Here is a 24,171-nt window from a genome sequence, read left to right as displayed (position 1 = left end):
AGAACAAGCAGCGGCTAAGTAAAATATTTAACAATCAGCCATTTATCTGTAACGCGAAATCTTAAAACATCGCATGTGAAATTCTCACAGTTCAGATGGGTATACATACGTATAGAACAACTTAATAGCGAAAAAACAGCATAACATCTTAGCACTACAAACGCGCTTAGCATGCTTTAAGAACCATAAAACTATTGTCAAGTTTAGTGATTAGGTAATTATTTCTCGTGGGACAGGAAGGTAGAGAGTAAATCACTAGAACACAAAGCACTAGAAAAACCAACAAAAATTGATGACAGATTACGAGATTTATGAGATCCCTACCTACGCTGTGAGTTAGTTTAGCATTGTTCCTTTATTGTTTTAGATGCTTATGAAAAACAAAGAGCTCACTGTGTGTTCCAGCCTGTCTAAATTTATTTGGCGTCTATTACGCCTCATTGGGATGGCTAGCCAAGTGGCCATCACCTTGATAGCGATGGCGTTTCGTTGAGAAAAACGTAAAATAATAAAAACAATGTTGAGCGTGCATCCCGCACCACGCAAGGTCGGTGTCGAGTATTTGTGGACGCGGCAGCGCTCCCGTCGGCATACCGAATGATTGGTTATATTCTGCAGAACATTTGGCAAACACTCATCGACCATTCGTGATACTTACGTAGTTACGTACGATGGTTAGGCTTAGCCGAAAGGTGAGATCTTTTTCTGTACGTTCTGCTCGACCGTTAAAGTTAACACAATTCGCATTTTATTGATAGAGATCTATTCACGTAGGTACACGTTCACGGACAACTGTTCCAAGTATAGAGCTAAATAATTTATTTACATGTTATACCAGAAACGCATAAAGATTAAAAAGAAAGTCTTGTTTGTATCGGCTTCACGGTCATTGCTAAGTAAAACATTCCTAAATAACGAGTTGAAGATACGAAACATTTTAAACCGTAGACTTGAACCGGATTTTTGTGTTTACTCTTAGCTCGTTCCATCGCCGGCGCGCACACGGGAGCCGAAGGCCGAGGGCGTCCGTTCTGTTATTTCGGTGCATTCATTCAACACGGTGGCTCCGTCCTAATGATGCGTCACCCTCGCACCTTCACGTCCATCAAATGTTGCCGTCACGATACGTGTTCGGAGTGTGTTCGATGCATCTCAAATTGAGACCAAAAACCGAGTCGGTGTATAAGATCTACACTAAAACGCATCAAATGAGTCATCCACGAGGACGGCGCCGAGCGGCCAACGACCCACTTTGAGCTACGGCGCGGTACAGATTACGCCCAAGCTCTTAACCAGGTACGTCGAGGCTATTAAAACATTAACTAGACATCTTTATCACGCCGCGCCGCCAGCTTCTATTTACTTCCCGGATGATCAAAACAGAAGCAACCAAGGATAAGTATCTGCGTCACCTAATTAGAAACTGCCATCGTAAGATTCTTAAGTGTCGTTAAATTTAACAACTGCGTTGTTTACGCTCTACGGCAACATAATAAGGCCAATTTAACAAGTGATAGCTCTTTCTCATGTTTCGAAATGTACCGCTAATGACAGAATCTCACGGTTTACATTTGATATCTCTCATACATCGCTCAGCGGCTTTGCCAGTAACTAATAAGGATTGTTCACACAAAGGCAATCTTACATTTTATGTGATTGCACTCAGTTGAAGCGTATATGTGGGAATACGAGTATACTTGGACAATAAGCTACTTCTTAAGAAAGCCTTGGGCAGAAAAACATGTAGCCTATTTGCCATTTTTAGGAATGTTCTATATTATAATCTTGACCAATTTTCGATAGTGAGTTCCAATAGGTCATTATTGTCATTAAGGGTCAGTGTATGACAATTCCAGCCTGGGCCTCCTTTCCGAAAAAAGATTAATTAAAATTAGTTTAATTCAAAATCTAGAACATTACTTTTGCTAATCCGTGAAAGTCCGTCGACTCGAACGAATCCGTCTACATATTCTCCATATGGTCTGTTCCAGATCCAATATGTAAAGGACTTAAATAAGTGTTATCAGACAATCATCAAGGACCCATTAACGAATCGCGTTATTGAAGAATAGAGAACAACAAAACGTGACTTCACCGACCACCCCGGGATTTTGGAATTAATCTTACACGATAAAACTAACAAGTCTCACGACGCTTCTCTTGATCCCTGGCGAACGAAGCGGATCTTAAGGTCAACAATATTGACAATATTGTTTTATCTCAACTTGTTTTGCAACTGTTTGATTTTTCGTATCGAAGAAGCTTCTGTATTTAATCGAGTAGGACGTACGACACGACAGCAACATTACCTACCTTATCATAAGATTTGTATCTTTCTCTCAGGATGGATTACAGATAAAATCTTTGAATACAAATACGATTCGTTTAACCTCCTAAGGCCCAAGACGAAATTCGGCCCCTAGTCATTGCGAACCACGGTACTACCAGTAGTACTTTTGTTTTATACTCGTTCAGGCCCAAACATTAGGAACACATTTTTTAAAACTTGTATGCCACCAACAGCTTTGGGGCATATTTATTATCAGTTTATGATGCCTTTTCGGATAATTTGATTTTAATTAAAAAAGTCCTACAGGAAGGACCATGGGCTTATAAAAAAACGTAATTTATATTAAGAAAATAAAAAAAATCACTTAAAGATTTGTTTCTTTTTTAGTTTTATTGAATGAATACAATAAAATAATAGTCTTATTTAAATAATATAATGCACTAATCACTTTTAATCAGTCTTGAACGAACGTTACTCCACTGCGAGCCTGAGATCGTCCTCTTGTAGGCGCTCCTCGACGACGTCCAGAAGCTGCACGGTAAAATATCGGGTTCTGCCGTGGTAAGGCTTTGAAACTAGTTCTGACAGAGAAATATCGACATAGGAACTAGAGGAATCATACCGGGTTCTTGTTTGTACAAAATTTGTTTCTATGAGTTTTATGTCGCAAAATTCTGTTTCTTCATCTTCAGTTTCTATTTCTGAATCCCTAAGAGCGAATTATGTTTCTCTGTCATTTAATCCTACAACAATAAAAGCAATATGTGTCAGTTTTTGCAACCATCACAAAAATTATTATTAAATTATGTATTTGTATAAACCCGAGGTTACTACTCATAGGACTTAATATTTTTACATCCCGTATTTCGTAAAATATAAGCAAAATCAAAGAAATTATTACTTAACTCCGTAAAATAACTAATAAAAAAAAGAAGATAATTTAAAAATTAGTAAAAAATTACTCAAGATTACATGAATAAAATTGGATTTACTAACCTCTCCTTCACGGAATACCCATGTCGCCGTCTGTAACTTGTCAGTTTGACACTTTGTTTTTATTTTTTAAGCTTATGAGTGTGTTCACATTCAAACTCAAATACCCCTCTAGAAAATCGTATACGTCAGTTTAGATTGGCACGAAATTTTAAATCAAAATTATGGCATTTATAATAAGTCCTACTGGTAGGACCGTGGTACGCTATGACTATACAGTCGTTGAAGAAGCTGGGTCTGAATGACCAACTTAATTATTACTATAGGAAGGACCTTGGGCCTTAGGAGGATAAGGAAGAAGTCGAAACGGTCGGAAGTCAGCAGAATATGTTTATTTGCATACGTTGATTAATAAAGTTCCTACAGTGTATTTACTTAGCCGCTCAAACTACGTATAAGTTATTTATAAATCCGCATTACTGAGGTCTAGTGTAATATTAGATGAGGAAATGCCAGCAAGGTAACCATTTACAGCCGACGAATTAAAGATTTAGTTTGGTTATGTCCGTATTTCGTACTCACTGATTATCTATAATCATAGACGGAAACCAATAAAGCAGATACATTGTAGGTATTTCCTACAACGATCGATACATATGTACCTCTAATTTAATATTTATAAGGGCAAGTCATTTATTTTTTAACATGAGTACATATGACTACTTTCTTATATAAATATTTGTTAATACAATATACCTAAACATTTTTATTCAATACAATGAGGTATTGATTTATATATGTAATAAAAACGTACAAAGAAGAAATTGTTACGAAATGGCCTGAACACGGCATGTCATCATAGTCATGCAGTCTCAGAAGAACATAAGGTGGCTCTTCAAAAGCCTTAGAGGTATAATAATATAGCGCTGTCTCTCGTGTTTCGGAAGTTCTTTCAGCCTGACTGACATTACATCATGACTAAAAACATTTTCATCGTAGTTTTGGTCAGTTTGAAAATTGAGGATTGAGGTCCTCATAAATCTCACAGATATCACAACTAATTTTGGTTTTATCTGTCAAGTGAATCGGTCTTTCCAAGCTCGAGATACATTAGGTAATTTAGCGGGGACAACAGAAAGGAAATGGCTAATAATAGTAATAAACCAATGAGCAGTCTGGCGAAAAAGTGCAACATAACACAACGCCAATCAAATTGCCTCTTCAATTATATTGCATAAACCCGGTTTATAAAGTCGGAAGTGGGAAATTGCGTAGATTTGCGTGTTTTGAAAGTGGAAACCAGGATTGTGTCATTCGCTTGTCAATTGTTGCCTTGTTAAAGTTGTTAACAATGACAAGATTTTGATAAGTGAACAGATAAAATCAGATGAAGGAAGAAAGTGTGTAATTCGTAAATTACTAAGGAAGTAGCAGCCACAAAATAGGTAGGATGGAAGAAACAAATAAATGGAAAGGTGATATGCAAATGGATAAACGAAAACATCTGTTAAACCCCTACAATGATACCTATACCTAAGTTTTATAGTGCGACTTGCGAGTATATATAGATGACTATAATACTAAAAAAAACATTCCTTGTTATCCAGCGTCCAAAAGGAAAGATATGCCTACAAATATGTATCCCACACAATAGTAAGTAACTTTCCATACGCATATGAAATAACAGTAGGTTGATAGGTAGTTACAGTCAAGTGTTATATTTAATGAATGACCCACATTGATTTCTTCATTGCGTAGCTCGTAGGTCTCAAACAAGGTTCACTCAAGTATTGATAAAAACAAGTGCCCGTTGTGTATTTATTTAGTTGGGTAAATAACGATATGGATATAATTTGTATGTACTGTCGTTTGTTTTTCTGAACTCAAGTCAAGTGCAACCACTGAAACGAGGGACACGTTTAGAAAGTAGGAAGAGGGTGGATTTTTGAAATTTCGAGTGCGCGATTTCGTCACTCGAAAATCTGTTATGCAACGAAGAAATTTTATTTTAGAAATTTCGAGCGCTAAATTGAGAATCTTCTGGTATTGATTCCTTGTTTTCTGTTTAATAGAATTTAAACGGCTAGTAATAGAGATGGTGATATTATTGAAATTAGACGCGATCGAAAGGTCGAACTTGTTTATTTAAAAAATATATATATATAATTTCTGTGGGTTAGGTTACATAGGTTACTTACCACAAATTATAAATATTATTTGTGAAACCACAACTTTGGTGTCAGTCAACAGTGTCAAAACCACGTTGAGGCGATTGTGGTAAACAAGAATTCTGTCTGCTGTTCTATTTATTTTAGTTAAGAGGCTACAGGAGCGAAAATGCTAAAATTGAAAGGAGCCTCCCTTTCAATTTGGGAATTTTAGTTAAATATAGTAGTGTTATTAACTAGATTTATCGAAAAAAAAATTGTCCCTACAGAACAACTCAGTTAAGTTAAAAGATATTGCGAAAAAAATCTTTAAAATCGAGGTTCCGCTCTCGACTGTTTCCTCCTTCAAAACTTAATCAATCGTAACGAAATTTCAGAAACTGAATAACAATGAAATGATCTGTGTCGGACCGATTAGTTTTTTTGGCTAATTATGAATACCATACCATATATACCAATTTTGAATACCACACCTTTTTTGCGCCATCATCACTACATCATCACTACATAGTATAAAACAAAGTCGCTTTCTCTGTCCCTATGTCCCTATGTATGCTTAAATCTTTAAAACTACGCAACGGATTTTAATGCGTTTTTTTTTAATAGATAGAGTGATTCTAGAGGAAGGTTTACATGTAGGTATAGTACCCGTGCGAAGCCGGGGCGGGTCGCTAGTAATCAATAAAGCCATTTTTGGAAATTTTCGATGGGCTCTAGCGTCTTTAAAAATAAGAATATCAAAAAAATCAAAACGGACCGACACAGATAAAAATTATAATAATCTGTGTTGAAAAAATCTTTGCTTTATAGTCAATAACCAGGGGGCCGATTTTTGAGTCTCACTGTCACTAAAATACCGGTTGAAAACGGTGAATTGCCTATTATTTTCAGTGACAATTTTCTGAATTCGAACGCCGTGAGACTCAAAAATCGGCCCCCAGGGAGGAAATAGTCGAGAGCGTTTGTATGGAGAATTGACCCCTCCCGTATCGTCTTAAAGATACTGCATGAAGCGTAATTTAAGATACAACTTTTGTTATTCTAGGCAAGTGTTACGTGAATAATTAATTTTAGTTCTAAATATCAGCTTAATTATTGATGTTCTTTAAAAAGGGGATCTACCCTCAAGTCTTCATTAATTTGATGACCTATGTAACTTGCAGATGCGATATGAATAGGTATTAAAATCATTGACGTTTTCAGCCGGAAATGCCTTTAATGAGTGGGTAAATCTAGCATGATACCAGATAGGTATGTTACAGATGTGTAGCTTCGATGTTTACATGGAATATGTGATGCATTCTATTAACTAGATGGGTATTTTACGGTGAAATTAATGGTTGAATACAATAATAAAGAGTAATTCGTCGGACAATAGATAAGAGATAAAATCTAGATCAGCGTGATGTTTAGGTACTCACCTCAGTCTTCGTTATTCGATGTCGTGCTAATTTGACCACGGCAAAATTACCCTTGCCAATAGTCCTTTCTATGTCATAAAATCCCACCCTAATAGGGGTTTTAGCAGGACGTTCACGGTCCGCCATTGCTGATTTTTTAACTCTATAGTCTCAACACCTCACTACAAATCCAAAAAAATGTGGCATAATCTAGTACTTTAATTCATTTAATACTATAAAACACTTTTGTTGGTTCGCCAGCTCCAAGCCTCGCTGCCGATCATAGCAGAAGTAAAGCTCTCACTAGCCGATCGTATTTACTTAACGTCATTCAGTAAATTGCATTACACGTAGGTATTTGATCATTGCTGTAACGTGATTACGCACGGTATTGTTGTTATTCATTGGTAAAGTAAATCGTATAAAAGATATTGTAACGGTTCGATGTTCCATGGAATTGGCTTCGGGACCGTACGAGTCCTCTCTCACATTCAATAGATTTTAAATACAGTTTAGTGTTGTGCAAAATTGATTTAGATAGATTATAAATCGCGCAAGAGGCGGCGCGCGCGTTTGGAACAGTTTGAATAGCGCGTGACGCCGCCGCCTCACCGGCTGTCAACCGGGTACTGAACTCGGTCGGACGCTGAACACACGGCGAGCAGCCGCCGAGCAACCTGCGGCACGCGCGCGCTTTCAGCCGCCCGCCATATTCCTTTGCGTGACGTCAGCACGACAGCGCGTGTCCTACCTACCTTTTCGGGTAGGTAGGTATGCACGCAAATGTACTACGTAGGTTACATACATACCTATCTAATTTACTTTATAGCATCAAATTTATGACAGTAATCTAATTCTTCATCTTTCTTTACTTTGGGATCGTAACCACTTGATTTCTCTCTCAGTCTCGGTACTCTCGGTTCATAAATAGGATTATTCTTACTTCCTACTACTTCATGAAGTTTTCTTACCGAGAGGTAGCTTCATGGAAGTTAATGAGACGTTTAGAAACTCAAGACTCTTCCATCCTCTTCTAGTCTCTCTCTGTCGAAAAACGATAAAATGGTCGTTCTGTACAAAGCTACAAACTTTCAATTCTCATGTAACTTTTAAAGTCTAAATTAGACTTAATTGGCTTAGTCAGGTGCCTCGTCATCCTCTTTGCGTTATCCCGGCATTTGTCACGACTCGTGGGATCCTGGGGGTCCGCTTTTACAAGTTTTACAACTAATCCCATGATTGGGCGTAGGCGTACAAGTACCTACTAAGCATTATTGCGTATAGCGCCATCTATCAGGAAATTAGTTAACTAAATAGGCTAGTTTCCTACTAGTCAAATCAGCTTCTTTTTAAGAACTGTCAAAACGATTTGCTAATATGGAATTACTACGAAATACTGAGGAGTGACGTCACGGTCAATTCATTTATCTATATCTTTCTCTTTGACTTATTAAATAGAAATCATGATTAAACATAACTACTGTCCATATTTTTCTTTTTATTATGTGGTGCTTTATTTCGTGCACTGCGTAAAATATTTTCTTTTAAGTATAGGAAAGGACTTCCGGTTTCGGGTGCCATCTTAGTGGTATCGTGTCGTGTCATTTCTCCTTCTTTTGCTCATTAACGTTGTTTAAAGTGTAATATCGATAGCTTATTATGCAGTAAACTAATGTTATAGTGAGAAGCTGATGAAGAATTAATCTCGAAACGCGTTTAGCCCCCTTTTTTGTCATCGACGGCCGATAGTCCACGTGCCCTTGTAAAATCTGGCTATCAATTTACAAGTGCCAACTACCGAACAACGTCGTACTTACCGTACCAAAATCGAATACAATAAGTTTATACCACCTTGACACTGGCAAAATAGTCCCACCAATGGGACTGAGGCCATTTAATTTTAAAAATCTAATCTAAGTATAGGAAACTAGCATATTACTCAACCGATTCCGTGTATTTCCATCAATTCTACCTCCATTAGAATAGGTACCTATATATCGTCACTATACTTTTAAAAAACCCTAAAAACTTGTATCTTCGTCTGTCAATGAAAAGAAAATTGTAGTAAGTATGTATGGAATGCATATAGACTTACTGCGTTTTAACTTTGAGGAGAAGCATGAGATACGAGATTTTTTAAAAGTAGTGACGATATTCTACGAAGTCAATGGGACGATATTCCCTATCTTTTCGAGTGAAACAATCAAGCGCTCGAAATAAAAAAAAAAAATCTGCCTCCTATAAAATAGCGGAATATTAAGACAATCCTCACCAACTCCTTAAAACTGGCTACTACGTAGTAAAAATATTTCTTGAAAATTTGATTCGTTTTTTTTTCTTCATGTATAATTTTTTTAGATGTACTTTGACACTTAGAGACTCTATACATCTCTAACATCTCTTATTAATAATCATAATAGCTTTGTACTTTGTATAATTTCTTGTGTTAATATTTTTTTTTATGAATACTTTTGCTTATTAAATTGTATCTTGTTTTTTTTAATGCATGTTAATTATAAGATGTAATGTTTTGAAAAGAAGTGGCCCGCCGAGTTTCTTGCCGGTCCCATAGTGGATACCCTCCTCCAACTGAGGGGGGACTGAAATCTTCTCGAGGCTGAGGCGTAGGGTTAGAGCCGGCGCGGCGTAGTTTTATTTGACGTTCATAAGCGCATTGTAATATGCCTACTTGGAAAATAAATATTTCATTTCATTTCATTTCATTGATCAATATAGGTGTACTACGTATACTTTTATTTATAAACTGTAAGTTAAGTTAAATGACACATGTAAATGAACACGTGATAGTAAACAACACTGATTACTCTAATAATTATCCGTTGATGGCAAAAAATCTTTTTTATTAATGTTGGCTTCCATTGAAGGATTTATTTCTAAATGTCCTTGAATGTGCAAGGTACTCTTTCTTTATGAAGGCCTTAGGAAGCTGATAAAGAGGCCTTGGTATCGAAAGAGCACACACCTTCAGCACAACCATAGGGATTCTATCGTGCTCGGTCAATTTATGAGTGTCGAGAAAAAAGAGAACGGTATGGCACTGGAAACGGAGGTCCGGAGCTCTCTTCATATAAATTTGAGTTTGATGCAGATAAGTTATACAGAAAATCGGTTTTGTTTTTTGTGTCGTGCAGCACTGATTAATTTCCCATGTATTATATAATACCCGGATCGGCAGGCCAAAGTAGCAACTGAATCGTTACCGTACTATCGCAGCCAGGCCGGCGAAGACCAAAAAACGAGATAAAAGGACACCTCGAAGCCTTGCCTAATAGTTTTACACAAAACATGGCTACTACGTAGTGTAATACTAATCTCCAAATACCTATCGTCTACAGAATAATAATATATGCGCCTGAAGGGTTTCTCCTAATGATACAACGTTCAATTGCCCTACAAATACTTCAGGCACAAAGTATTTATAGAATTAATAAATAAATAAATATTGGGGACACCTTACACAGATCAATATGGGTGCTAACTTGCTAAGCGACGATATACATACTTAAATAGATAAATACATACTTATTTATATATTAACAAAGAAAACACCCATGACTTAGGAACAAATATCTGTGCTCATCACACAAATATGCTCTTACCGGGATTCGAACCTAGGACCTACAACTCTATTCCTGTCGCATGTCGGTTCAACCGTCGTGCAGTAAGTAATCGCAATAAAATTATTTCGCATATATCCCATTCCAGGAGTTTGAACGCCAACTATGAGTAAGCCTTTTTTGGAGTAGGTATGTAGAATATCTTTGATTTAATTGTTATTATTAAGGTAAGGTGTAAGATAAAATAAATCTTTGATCACTTATATTTCGCTTTTGTGACTTTCTACATTACGGTGTTTTTAAAAAATACGAAGAACAAAACGATTTGTGACATTTCTTTCGTACTTTTAGCGGTTTTACTTGTAGTTCAAATGGTTTTTGGACTGAAATAAAAAAAAAAGTATAATATCTTTGAGGGTGACAACACTGTCTTTTGCAATGTGTGAAGGGCTCAACTAGGATTTGTTATAAATTTCAGATATTTTCAATAAATATTTTAGAATTTTTTATTTAAATTCGAATACTTTTCTTGATAAAGTTGTATTCAAATATTTATACAGTCTTGGTACTGTCAGTTGGTCTATATTATTGGAGTGATAGTTACCAAGATGTCGGTGATACTCTTCTGCAATTTTGGCAAGAAAAATATATTTGTATAATCACTTCAACTTTTGGGAACTTCTTCGACGCTGTAAATCGTGTGAATGTGTAAATATCGTAGAACACGTCAATATGAATCAACTCGCTGACGATAACGTGCAAAACGTCAAGAGTAGTCTAAAAGCGACGAGCACGAAAAACAAAAATAAAACCGCCAAAGATAACTCACCTTCTAAAACGACTGACGAGGTAAGAATAGTGAACGAAGAGAATTTAAGTGCGGCGTTAGCTAGTACTTTACATGTTAACAACATAAATAGCAACCTAACAAATGGTACAAGTGATCACTCTAAAGAAGACAAGGCGGTCGACAAGGCCAATGCGGTCGAAGAAGTGCGAGATGTAAATAGTATAAAATCAAACGATAGCAATGGGGACGGCAGGGAGTCGTGTGGGCCTCAATCGGACGCGGGCAGAAGCGCCCTAGGAGCGACCCTGGGGAACCTTGAAAACACATGCTATCAGCAAGGTCAATCGTCGCAAGGAGAGATCGACATCATATCATACGAGTCCGAACTACAAATGCCTGAAATCATGAGAGTCATACAGAAAGATTTATCTGAACCCTACTCAATCTACACCTATAGATATTTTATTCATAACTGGCCTAAGCTCTGTTTCTTAGCCACACATGATGGGAAATGTATTGGTGCCATTGTATGTAAGCTAGACATGCATCGGAATGTGGTGAAGAGAGGATACATTGCTATGTTAGCCGTGGATGAAAAATACAGGAATAAGAAAATTGGTTCGAGACTGGTACGAAAAGCAATACAGGTATGATAACAATTCTGATTGGATTCCCATTGTAATTCTGAAAGACTTGTATTCAATTTGTTGCATATGATTGGGTGGTCTTGTTACTTAAATCAATTGGATCAATGCCATTTACTGAACATATTCTTTACAATATTTTTTTACTTAATAATTATAAGGTGCATTAGGGTAATTCTGGAGAAAGTCGCATAAAAATCACCATTATTGCCATAATATCAAGATTGGGGTTTCGGAATTTCCAGAGCATTTCTGTCATTCGGAATTACCCTGGGGCAAACAGGCAATAGCAAGGCGACGAACAGGTCTGGTACCGACTACCTTTCTGAATTCAAAGGTTTATTATTTTTTGCTTTTTTGGTATGCAATTCAATTAAATTCAAAATATCTTTATTCATGTAGGCCTAATTACAAGCTCTTATGAATAGTTCATTACATATATATTATGATCTTAATCTAACCTAATTATCAGAGCAATTTATTGTTCATAATAATATTGAGTCTATAATATACAATTTCATATAAAATGAGCAGATTAACTAAAAATTGCAATTATTATTATACCTACATGACATCAGAAAGAATACAATTCTTCTAGGTTCAGTTATGCACTTTAGGTAAAAGTCAATTTGATAATTAGATGTTTACTACCACTATATTCTTAAAACTTTAGCAGCTACTATATGCTAATTTATATGTAAAGGCCTGGGCATTGTTATGAATACAATTATTCACATACTTATTTGATTATTACTTGTTAGAAATGTGTAACTCTTAGAAGTAGATGAATTATTATCTATCTTGATATCAATTAATAATATTTTTTGTTTCAGGCAATGATTAATGATAATGCAGATGAAGTAGTCTTAGAAACGGAAATTACAAACAAACCTGCTCTCATACTATACGAGAACTTAGGGTTTGTGCGTGACAAGCGTTTATTTAGATATTACCTCAACGGTGTGGACGCATTGCGGTTGAAGCTATGGTTAAGGTGAAAATTGTAGGTAACCAATGGGATGTTCAATGTTGTGTTATATTTCTGGAGGCTGCACCTCGGGCATAGCTATGATAAAGTGAAACCCTGCTGCTATAAATAATCTGACTATATATTATGTAATCTGCTATGAAGTCTGCCAGTGGATTTAGCCAAATGTATAGTTTGTTTCAATAATTTTATCGTCATGTGATAAGTTTATAATTTATGAGTAAAAATTGTTAATAAAATGTTTTATCTGTCTTCTTTTATATCTTGCATATAAAGGTTTAAAATGAATGGTTAAATCTCCAATACACAACTTTGAAGAATTATGGTTTATTGGTATTTATTCATGTTTCCTCTTACTAATCCTATAAAACTTCTCTACTAGACATCTCTAAAAAACTACTAGGAGGTATAATCTTCTTCTTTACATCCTGTTACCCTCTGCTGGGGTGTAGGGCTCGAATCATATTTCTCCATTTACTCCGGTCTTGGGCAATTTGGGCAACCTCCTCCCACCCCATGCCTAGCACCCTGAGCTCCTGCTGAACTGAACGACGCCAGATCGATTTAGGGCGGTAGGAGGTGTAATATAATAAATTAGTCAGAAAAACAAATTTCATTATTTTAATCTCTTTATTGGCCTGTTCAAAAAGTAAATGTAGCGGTACTTGTAGAAGCTCCATCATAAATGAATGTGTTATTGACTGGTTTGTATTGTTTCGTAATAATCTTGATAGCCTCCTGGGCCACACAGCCTCCTATAAAAGCGGACACACTGTGTATTTCGGCTCCACCATAGCGACACATTTCATGGACATGATCATCTTTGGGAAACGGAGAACATGATACATCTGTAAGCAGTTTTGATACACATGTCTTTAAACTTGCAATATCACCTTCAGGCTCCAATTCTCCTGGAGCTCTGCAGTGCTCTGAGCAAAACATCTCTGCAGCCCTCAGTAGAATGTAGTGCACCATCATTACATCAGGCTCTTCTAAATGCCTGGCTATGTACGAAGACACGGGAGCCGTCATCTGATATTCATTAGCAATATTTGAGCCTGCAATTAGGTGCAGATTACGTGAATGCCTGCAGAACAGTTTTACATCAGCTTCACTGATGCATTCGCAATGTAATTGATTTACAATTTGTTGAACCTTTCTGTACACTGCTTCTGCTTCAAAAGCAGCTTGTGTTCTATATATATTTTGTAGTTTAACATAATGTTCAGTAGAAGCCGTCATATCAGGTAGAACACCTTTCAGAGGAAGCTTGCCTTTTCCTTCAGCCTCAATGAAGGCTCTAAGTGCAGAGCACATTATCCAGAAAGGTGAACTCTCCTTTGTCAAGTTGGTAGCATTACTGCAGTACAACAGATCTTGAATTTGGACTGGTAAAAATGTAGGATGCAAAGCAGTGTTGATAGCTCTAAGTGCCTCTTCAAAGTTCTCCTCTCTAATGGGAATTCCATTTTCATCCTTTCTGATAAACCCCATGACCACTTCCTTTACTTCATTCTTTTCTTTGCGACTCATAGGCCATCTAGTGTCATTCTGTGCTTTTTGCCAAGTCATCACAGCTTTGTGGAGAATAACTATCCATGGAATGTGTCCATGGTCCTTTAAGTCCACTGCTTCAATATCTATGCTGTCCAGGTACTCAGAGAGAGCAGGAAAAGGAATGTCTAGGCGAAGGTCAGGTTGTTCATTGTCTGGGTGAGTTTCAATGATAGCATGTTCTTTTGTTTGAATCCTAAATGAGCCTAAGAAGCCTACTGACCGCGCCAAAATAAAAGGTACATTAATATCCCATAAATGTTGTGACAATTCTTTAATAGTCTTCTCTTCCAGAGCCGTACCAACTACTACAGTAAAAGACTTGAAGAAGTCAGGGTTTGCTTGCAATAATTGATGAGTTGATTCTTGAACTGCATGGCCTTGAACAGCGGGATTCAATTCTAAGATAAGACGTAATGTTTCAGATCCTCTATTCAATCCTTTGCTTGAGGTTTCTAAGAAAAAGTTACTTCCAATGTCCTCTTCACTCACAGTAGAATCGTCAACAATAGTAACAGCCCCAACGCCGGGAAGGACTATTGACTTTAAGACTTCGGTGCCAAGAGCAGTAGCATTAATCAAACAAATATGTCCTTTTTCCAGAGCTGCTTGCCCATGGTCTCCCCACAGACGAAGTTGCCGGTCATATTGTTTGTTCTTCTCGCTTTGTTCAGGAGATTTCGGTGACGGAGATGCCATTGTTTCTACAAGTAATGAGAGAATACAGACGATATACCGTAAATGTTAAACCCTTAATAGGTATTTATCGCTTTCCAAGTTAATTTCCCTCAACCAGCAAGTCAGTCACAACTCCGGTCGCTTCGCATTTGCAAAATCAAAATTATCTGTCAAATTCAAGTCAAAAGTTACAACAAGGGTGGCTGTCACTATCAATCATTGAGTATTTATTTCTTAAGCGCTTAAAACTATGACTTAAATAGTTCCAGTTCTAGGGGTCTATCATCAAATCAAAGCGCTTAAAACTATGACTTAAATAGTTCCAGTTCTAGTGTTAATGAGGTTACCATTGTAGTAGGGACTTTAAAACTTCTATCATCAAATATTGTAAATAATGAAATTAATGCCCACTGAATAATGTTGACATTGTCAGTAAGTATCTCTAACTCTGTCGTTTCAATGTGCTACTGCATTAGAACAATAGAGATAAAAAAAGATAACTAGATTTGCGATAACATCCTCTGATCCAAGGTGAACCCAAGAGAGAGTGAGAGGAAAAGTCAAAAAAGTAGAATGGAATAGTGGATCAGTGGAGCAAAGCAAGCAGCGATTGTCGATATTTTTCATGAAAACATACAGTTCGTGCAGTGGAAGACATGTTAGAGAATTATAGCCGGACGAATGTGTACAGAAATGAATTTACAAACGCTTTTTCAGGATTTTAATCCTAGGTAAGTAAATAATATTTTGGTCTTTTAGATAATCCACTGTGACAGTGGTAATTGTTTATTTTAATGTTTTCATTCCAGCAAATTCGTGGTACACAGTTGTTTGTTGGTATTTACGGCGTTGTTAGCTTTGAAACTTGACGGCGCTATAACATGGTCGTATTGGGCCGTATTTACCCCGATATGGGTTTGGAAATTCCTCGTAGTGCTTGGTGCAACAGTTGGCACTTACGTTTGGTGGCAGTACCCTCACTTCAGGTATTTATTTTATGCACAATAACAATTTTAAAACTAAGCTTAAGGCTGCAGTGCCACTCACATATGTGACAATAGTAAAGAAACAATATTTTACATAAACACTATTTTTGAGAATTGCCATTCACTACTTTCTTTAATAACTTAATTATAAATTCTAGATTAGAAGGAGAGGCGTACATTCACTACAAGGCCATGCTGATCAGTCTTGCCATCCACCTGATCCTTCTCATGTTTGAACTACTTGTCTGCGATCAACTGTCACTGAAACGCCATGTGTGGATACTAGTCTTCATACCCATAATTTTTATAAGTATAGTATCCATTGCCATTTGCATATGGTGTGTACGACATGACCGCAGTTATGAGGTTTGTATATTTTAAGTATTATTAAATTAGGATGCAGTTATCTATTTCCCCAATGCATAGTTACCCTCTTAATACATTGATTTAATGGAAAAGGCACGCCAAAGGGATGCTGCCTTTGCTCAAGTTATTAGCCAGGTCCATCTTCTATTGGTAGTTTTTACTTAAAACAAGGAAAATCTATCTATTTTCTAAATAATTGGATTTCAATAGGCCAAAATGATTGTGGTGGGCAGGACGAGGCTATTGAAAGTTAGAAATGACTGTAAATTGAACTAGGCAAAGCAAAATATCATGAAAAGTTTATTACAGCCCACTAATTATCGCCTGTTCCTCACATTTACCTGTTTCTTAGTTGAATAAAACCTTTAAGTAAGTTGCATACATTATGCTTCAACATTTAAATTTCAGTTGGAGTTGTTTTGTGCTGTCAACATTCTGCAGTTTATTTTCCTGGCGCTGAAACTAGACGAGTTCATCAACTGGTCCTGGGAAGTTGTGTTTGTGCCGCTCTGGATTCTGATGTGCCTGAGCCTTGTTGGTGAGTGTATGTTTATTTTTAATTTACTCGCAAATTATATAAATCTTATCATAGATATGAATTTACGGAATATAGTGCTTAGACTATATGTCAGTACTTTCAGGACAATATAATTATGTAGGGTCACCATGTGATATAATAAAACAAACTGCTTGAAGACGCAACTTTTAGAATTTTCTACATGTAAGTTCACATAATTTCATTTATTATGCCCTCTGTGCCCTGTTACCTCTAATATTGGTGGTCTATAAACAGTACCAGCCGGATCTATCAGTCAGGGTAGAGCGAGATAAAATTTTAGTGCCCCTGTTTAAAAAACTTCACTCAAAAAAAATTCCATCTGATTTTTATGACCATGTTGCTTCTTGGAGCCCCTCCTACCATTTGGCGCCTACGTCTAGAGTGGCTCTACTCTTAATCTGGCCTGGCCTATATATTCATACTCATATTATAAATGGGAAAGTGTGTGTGTCTTTGTTTGTCTGTCTTTTTCGGCAAAAAGGGGGCAACGAATTGACGTGATTTTTTAAGTGGAGATAGTTGAAGGGATGGAGAGTGACATAGGCTACTTTTTGTCTCTTTCTAACCCCCCACTTTCCTAAAATGGGGGGGGGGGTGGAAGTTTGTATGGCGCATTCTGCAATTTTAAAAATTAACGCGAGTCAAGCCGCGGACAAAAGCTAGTAAATAATACTTTTATTGTGCAGGGGTGCTGTACAGCATAATTTTCGCGGGCATGCTGCTTCGCACGGCGGAGGCCAATGTGCAGCAACGCCGCAGCAGCTTCCACGCCGCGCTGGCGTACACTTTCACTGTTATACCGATCCTGGTGTTCCTGGTATGTCTATACTTTATGCATCTAATTTTATTTATGATGTTTATTTATTCCTAATCACAGATTCATATCTTGTTGGAATGAAATTTGTCACCGTATATGTGCTGAGGCTGGTTTTAATGTCACGCGGATGACAGCGTAAGTTCAGGGAGCGTTTTAGAGTGGCGCGGACTGTCCACGTGACACTAAAACCAGCCTTTCTCGGGCTTGGTTTCCGCAACTCGAGTCATAAAATTGCTTGATTGTCTTTTTGCGCTTTGCGTGATTTGTTGCCAGTACTACAGTACCGGTCAAAAGTTTGAGTTCACCCTTTGATTTCGGTACAAATGAGTACTTTTGTACGATAATTATCTTCGGTTTGGTAGTCGAAATATGTTTTCAACTTATATTTATTGTTTTGTGGAGATTTGTTTTACTAGTTAGACACAATTCACGTACCTTTCTTTCACTAAAATCTAATAAACATGACGGCAAAATGCTAGTTATATTTATGGCCTTGCCTTTGCCACTAATTGAGACACATCTTTACACGAAACACAGTTTTAGCCAGATAATATAGGCCAAATATTTATTTAGCCTATAAGATTAGAGGGAAACAGATGTTAAAAAAATATAAATTGTTTACGAAACAAAATTTGACGTCTGAACTACAAAAAACTATCTCTCTAAAGCAGTCAATTGTACTGAAAACAAGGAGTGAACTAAAATTTTTGACGGTACTGTATTCTTGCGAACTCAACACTACCAGAAAGCCTAGCAGACCCTTTTGCCAATGACTGGGTGTTTGCCAAGTCCCTATGTTAAATCAGTGTTGTTGATGATTACCTTCGTGTTCTGACGCAACATGTTTCGTAGCTATGCATAAATAGAGGTAGAATGGGCTCCGGTTCTGCCACCTTCAGTTCCGTGCCTTTCCGCGCTAGAATGTCGGCTCTATCCAAGCGCGGATCCAGCTTTGTGCCCAGGGGGGGGGGTCGTGGTAAAGGCCCAGGCCCCAGGGGGGGGGGTCACGTAGTCTATTTGTATGGCCAACCTAGGCTCCAGGGGGGGGACCGAATATAGGTATGGGTATAAATGAAAATTATCAAATAATCTGTCACGCAAGACATCAACAATCAAGTTAAAAGCTTAATTTTGAAATGTGTTTGACAGGTGTTACTGACTAACAAATTGGACGATGGTATGCAGCTGTCGTACACGGTGGTCGCTAGCCCGCTCTTTGTGGGTTTTGCTACACTGATCGTCATGTCCTTCAGCTCGAAGGGTGGTAACAAATGTAAGTATCTATGTGCTTTGATCTATTGTAATAATACTCTCAATATCTAAGAGCGTGCGCAGACAGAGAGCGGTCTGGAGTTCTGCGTTCCGCGTTCAGAGTTCCGCGTCCTTTAGAATGTACCGAGTATGTAGCAGCATCGCACACAGCGGGCAGTCTGCCCGCGGCGGTCAAAGCGAAACGCCGCGTTCTAGCGTTCTTTTCCCGCCGAGACAGAGAACGCCGGAACGCGGGGATGACCGAGGTTGCAAACACAGAAAAAATAATGAATTTGTTAGGAAAAGGAAGGATTTCTGAGGTCGAATCTACGGATAGTACACGACGAAATGCTGTTATGTTTATTTTATCCTTAATAAATAATTACAATGCCCTAAAAATACAGCCAGCCTTTATTTTTCTGAATTAATTAAACTAGTCATCGACATGCGAATAAAAATATCGAATCGCTGTTCATCTGTAAGGAGAATTTAATAGGAAAACTAACTTTCCAGTGACATGTTGCATGTACAAAGACACAAACGAAACCAGAACGCGAGACTTTGAACGCCGCCTGTGTGCGATGGAACTCTCGAGCGGTCAACGGTCACCAGAACGCGGAACTCTGACAGAACGCAGACCGCTCTCTGTCTGCGCAAGTGCGCACGCTCTAAGCGGTTATCTATGAAAGTTCATAAGATTTAATTTGAAGCCAGGCTCATGACAATTAGGTTTATCAAAACTTTATAAGTCATTTACCCAAGTAGCTGAGTCATCATCCTCCTTGGGTTATCCCGACATTTGCCGCAGCTCATGGGAGCCTGGGGTCCGATGTGACAACTAATCCCAAGATTTGGCGTAGGCACTAGTTTTACGTAAGCGGCTGCTATCTGACCTTCCAACCCAAAGGGTAACTAGGCCTTATTGCAATTAGTCCGGTTTCCTCACGATGTTTTCCTTCACCGAAAAGCGACCGGCAAATATCAAATGACATTTCGCACATCAATTCCGAGATTTCATTGGTACAACCCAGGGTTCGAACCCGCGACCTCCGGATTGAAAGTCGCACGCTCTTACCGCTAGGCCACCAACGCTAGTAATTCCAAATATACTATTTACACCTTCTAATTTAGATGTTCAGAAGAAAATGGCTTGCACCAATTTTTTGGGATTAGGTTGTCAAGATTGTATTATTATGAGAAAGAGGAATGTACAAAATCCTTGAATTTATTAGTATTAAGACTTTGAGGTCTTTTAACCCTTATCCTTAGGTATTTTAACTCTCGTTTATAAGTCAAAAATCTTCACCTCGACATTGGCAGAATTCACCTTGCTTAAACTAGCGAGGAGTAAAAGCCATGAAGAAAAAAAAACCCTTTGTGCATCGGAATGTAAGGAAATAAAATGTCAAATCAAAGATTTTTTTTGAAATTACATTTTTATTATTAGTATCTTTGTTGTTTCAATACATGAATTCTTCCTTTCCAGGGTGGTTCGGCATCAGAAAAGACTTCTGCCAGTTCCTCCTGTCCGTGTTTCCGCTCCTCCAAGAGTACGCCAACATCGCCTACAACAACAACATCAACCGGGGCTCCAACGTGGTCCCCACCGAGCCTCCGGTCACTCAAGAACCTTACCGAGACGAAGACACAAAGAAAGTTAAAGAGAGTAAAAATCATAAGAATCAAAAGAAGAATGAAGCGATGAAACCTGTAGTGCCTGTGACTAGTATAGATATGCCTGATTGACGCTTTAAATAGGAAGTGAAGTGCTCATTTGTTGTGTCCTCTTCGGGCATTGGTGTTGCTGTTCAGTTTTCAAGGTGCAGATGTTATGTAAGTCTTCTTTTTAACTTTAATTTTAAAGAAAACCGTTTAAAAAATAAAATACCTGAATATGACTAAAATTTGGTTAGGATTTTTATTACAAAAACATTTCCATTCCAATTTCTTATGCCATGGTCTTTTTAAGAAATGACTGAAAATGTATTTTTAGGCAATCAACTATTCCGCATATTCAGAAAGTATTTTAATAGAATCTTTGTGTTCCTGTTTGTAGGGGGCTTCAAATAAAATCATAAGAAAACTGAATGAAGACACTTCATCTTAAGTGTTTTACTGTAAGCAATGTTTAACATATTGTTAAGTTTGGTGTTAATTTAACTTTAAGCTTTGTTATAGGGAATAGTTTAACAAAATGTTTTTTTTTCTATGAATCTTTTCACCTCAAATGTCAATGTAGGTTTTTGAGGTTCAATCTCAAGTTATGTAAAGTAATATTGTTTGTGGCCTGTACACGTCTCTTTTTCTTTCAAATGATTTTCGATAAAATAGTTCTAACCACACACACTACATTAAATTGACTTCATTGAGTGAGTGCACCAATGAGATATTATATTTCCTAATATGCACCAATAACATCAGCAGAAAGCTGGCCCATATTTAGACTCCTAGGGCTCCTGGACACTTTATAAAGCATTTAAAATTTAATGTGCTTCACGGTCACTAAAGCCCGGGCCTGGACCTAGCCTTGAAGGAAATGCTGGAAATATGGCCCGGGCAAATATATGGGGAGAGATATACTGTTTTCTAAAAAAATTTTGTGTTATTTCGTTAACACGCTTATAGGTGCCTGAAATAAACGAGAACGCTCTGCCATCCATCCACACATTTTATTTAAAAAATGAAGAAAGCTTAATTGTACAAATTGACTTTGTGTAAAAAGTTATTGTAGAAATAGTGTAGACGGGACTAGACGGGAATTGTGATTAATTCAATGTTAACACATAAGTTTAGTTGAAATCTTGTTGTAGTTATTTAATGGGGCTATGGCTAATGTGTATTTCGATTTATCATAACGGTACCTCATTATAAACACTGACATAAGTGAGTCTTTGCTATAGTTTTCACAACTTATATTTATGGCCTTCCATTTTGGTTTTATGATTAAAAACTGAAATAGACAATGGTGTCAATTGGTGGCGGAGCTGAGAATCAGACCCGGGTCGTCAGCTTACTTTACACCACCCCGACGGCCGTGGTACGTCGAAAATTCTCTGGTGTATGTTATCCTCAGGCGCCTTTGACCATCTGTAAGGGCAATGTGTGTTTGCACTTCATTTATTTTTTGCTTGATTTATAATAAAGACTTGTCATGATTTCAGATAAAAAGGACCTTATTAGTGCATGAGCCAAGCATAGTTTGGTGAAAAATTGACTTGAATCTTTAATTTGTGCCTCAATATTGTTGTGACTATACATTTACCTCTGTTATCGAATTACTAGTTCTTATTTTATAACTATTACTAAAATTAGCTGCTTAATGTGAAGAAACTTGTCCATACATACTTTTCTTAGTTATGCAGAATTATGTCTTATCTAATCTAGCTAAAAACTTCAAATGTGAGTGTGCACGTGAAAACGTCCCACTTTGTCGATTGCTATAAAGCCGCTTTGTGAGTTTATTCATAGTGGGACGTTTTAGTTACTAAACACACTCACAAATGGTATTGGTAAAATTATGTTTAATGATTTCATATCACTTTACAATGTTAGTCAATCTATTTCTCTGACATCTAAAAGTATTAAAACTCAACGTTAATGCCCCACCAATACGATATTCATCACCTGCAAGCAAAAAAAGATCTTCCTTTGTGTAGAACAATGTATCTTATACTTTTAAACGAGCAATTCTTGTATATTTATTTATTTATTTATTTATTTATTTATATATATATTTATTTACACTGACGATCTCGGAAACCGCTCTAACGATTTCGCAGAAATTTGTTATGTGGGGGTTTTTGGGGGTGAAAAATCGGTCTAACTTATCCTTAGGTCCCGGAAAACGCGAATTTTCGAGTTTTCATGCGTTTTCTTCGCGCGCCATCTCGTGTGCAGTAGTTGTACTGTTAAGACAGAATTCTTTCGGTCGATGTAAGTACTATTTATTGCAAACACTAGATGGCGACACAGGTCAAGGCTAAAACGAATAGAAAAATACACTATTTGAGTTTTTGTGGCGAAATGCGCGCCATCTCGTGTGGAGTAGTTGTGTTGTTAAGGCTGAGAATTCTTTCGCTCGATGTAGGTACTATTCATTTTTGAACTAGATGGCGACACATGTCAAGGATACGAAACAGAATTCGCTCGGTTGCCCAGATATTTTAATATTATGTTTCGTATGTTGTCTAGACAGTCAGGTATCTTAAAGTGTGTGTGTTTTTTTTTAATATCTGTGTATTGCCTATGGTATTAAATTTTAGATGGCTGGATGGATGGATTGTATAGTGTGTGAGTGCTCTTAAAAATTACCACAAACACAAGCGTCACAAAATATCAGTCATACTCGGCCACTGAAACAGTGGAACTAAATAAAATGAGTGGCGATTTACTATTATTGCTGGATTCTGAATTTTGATGTGAGAAAGACCTGGCACATCAGTATCGCCGCCTGACGAAAAAACGATTAAGAAAACCTTCATTGGTGTGAAGTGGTGAACACCAACACCAATGTGGCTCGACTATTGCAGTGGCCGAGTACGAGTGATATTTTGCAACACTAGAATTTGTGTTTGAAATGGTCATTTTTTAATAGCACTCAAACACTATTCATCTAAAAATCAACACTAGAAATTAGTACAGATTTGGGCGTGTCAAGGTGTTAATATCACTGCGGTGAAAAAGGCCACTGACTGTCCAGACAACATACGTCAAACATGTTGAATACATTAAGAGTTATGATACGGCCGACCAAGCGCACTGCCTGCAGAATTAAAGAACACATTGCTGCAGTCAAAAATAATGACACTTTTCTTCTTCCTCTGTTCCTCATGGCTTAGGATTGCGACGGTCAAGTTGCTTAGTCCTATGGTAATGTCGACGGAACGCGCCACAACATACTTGATGACTTCAAACTATCAAATGTATGGAATCCAGTGATTTGTTTGAGTAAGTGAAGTCAGAATTGAACAAACGTAGTGACATTGTAAGTGTAGTGTGTTTGGACAGACCATCGTGTGTGAATGCGACCGGATTTATACCTGCACCCGCCTTCTTCATTTTTAGAAATATCGGGAGCACGACAAAAATAAAAAAGTTAATCACGGTCTATATCCCAGTCAATATAAGTCTGACGTAGAATACATAGTAGTATTTCTCATAGTATAGAAG

The 24,171-nt window shown here is 37.4% G+C and overlaps 4 protein-coding genes across 5 annotated transcripts in view; 2 read left to right on the top strand and 2 right to left on the bottom strand.

The window, feature by feature from the left end:
* LOC125235223 (serine/threonine-protein kinase SIK2) overlaps window positions 1-7,481 on the bottom strand; it is a 70,809-nt gene extending 63,328 nt beyond the window's left edge. The window contains exon 1 of the mRNA XM_048141707.1: window positions 6,813-7,481. Within this exon, the coding sequence (XP_047997664.1) occupies window positions 6,813-6,938 (126 nt within the window). The 5' untranslated portion in view covers window positions 6,939-7,481. The remainder of the gene's footprint in view (window positions 1-6,812) is intronic.
* A 3,314-nt stretch (window positions 7,482-10,795) lies between these two features.
* Window positions 10,796-13,112, top strand: LOC125235271 (N-alpha-acetyltransferase 30). Its single transcript, XM_048141775.1, has 2 exons — window positions 10,796-11,806; window positions 12,637-13,112. The coding sequence occupies exons 1-2, from the start codon at window positions 11,102-11,104 to the stop codon at window positions 12,799-12,801; spliced, it is 870 nt and encodes a 289-aa protein (XP_047997732.1). The 5' UTR covers window positions 10,796-11,101; the 3' UTR covers window positions 12,802-13,112.
* Window positions 13,113-13,411: 299 nt separating this feature from the next.
* Window positions 13,412-15,236, bottom strand: LOC125235253 (nedd8-activating enzyme E1 regulatory subunit). Its single transcript, XM_048141748.1, has one exon. It carries the CDS (start codon window positions 15,042-15,044, stop codon window positions 13,434-13,436), a length of 1,611 nt encoding a protein of 536 aa, XP_047997705.1. The 5' UTR covers window positions 15,045-15,236; the 3' UTR covers window positions 13,412-13,433.
* A 321-nt stretch (window positions 15,237-15,557) lies between these two features.
* LOC125235139 (transmembrane protein 185A) lies at window positions 15,558-21,965 on the top strand. 2 transcript variants are annotated; one of them, XR_007178052.1, is made up of 8 exons: window positions 15,558-15,754; window positions 15,833-16,009; window positions 16,168-16,375; window positions 16,784-16,913; window positions 17,621-17,751; window positions 18,901-19,024; window positions 20,489-20,835; window positions 21,059-21,965. XR_007178052.1 is itself a non-coding variant. In XM_048141582.1 (7 exons), exons 1-7 carry the CDS (start codon window positions 15,705-15,707, stop codon window positions 20,746-20,748), a joined length of 1,080 nt encoding a protein of 359 aa, XP_047997539.1. In that variant the 5' UTR covers window positions 15,558-15,704; the 3' UTR covers window positions 20,749-21,965. The 2 variants fall into 2 exon arrangements, 1 of the variants encoding a protein (XP_047997539.1); XM_048141582.1 differs by having other exon boundaries at window positions 20,489-21,965.
* Window positions 21,966-24,171: the final 2,206 nt, after the last annotated feature.

The sequence above is a fragment of the Leguminivora glycinivorella genome, chromosome 17, assembly GCF_023078275.1.
Source record: "Leguminivora glycinivorella isolate SPB_JAAS2020 chromosome 17, LegGlyc_1.1, whole genome shotgun sequence".
NCBI classification, from domain to species: domain Eukaryota; kingdom Metazoa; phylum Arthropoda; class Insecta; order Lepidoptera; family Tortricidae; genus Leguminivora; species Leguminivora glycinivorella.
Note: the sequence above shows the minus strand (reverse complement) of the source record. Positions and strands in the feature narration are given on the sequence as shown.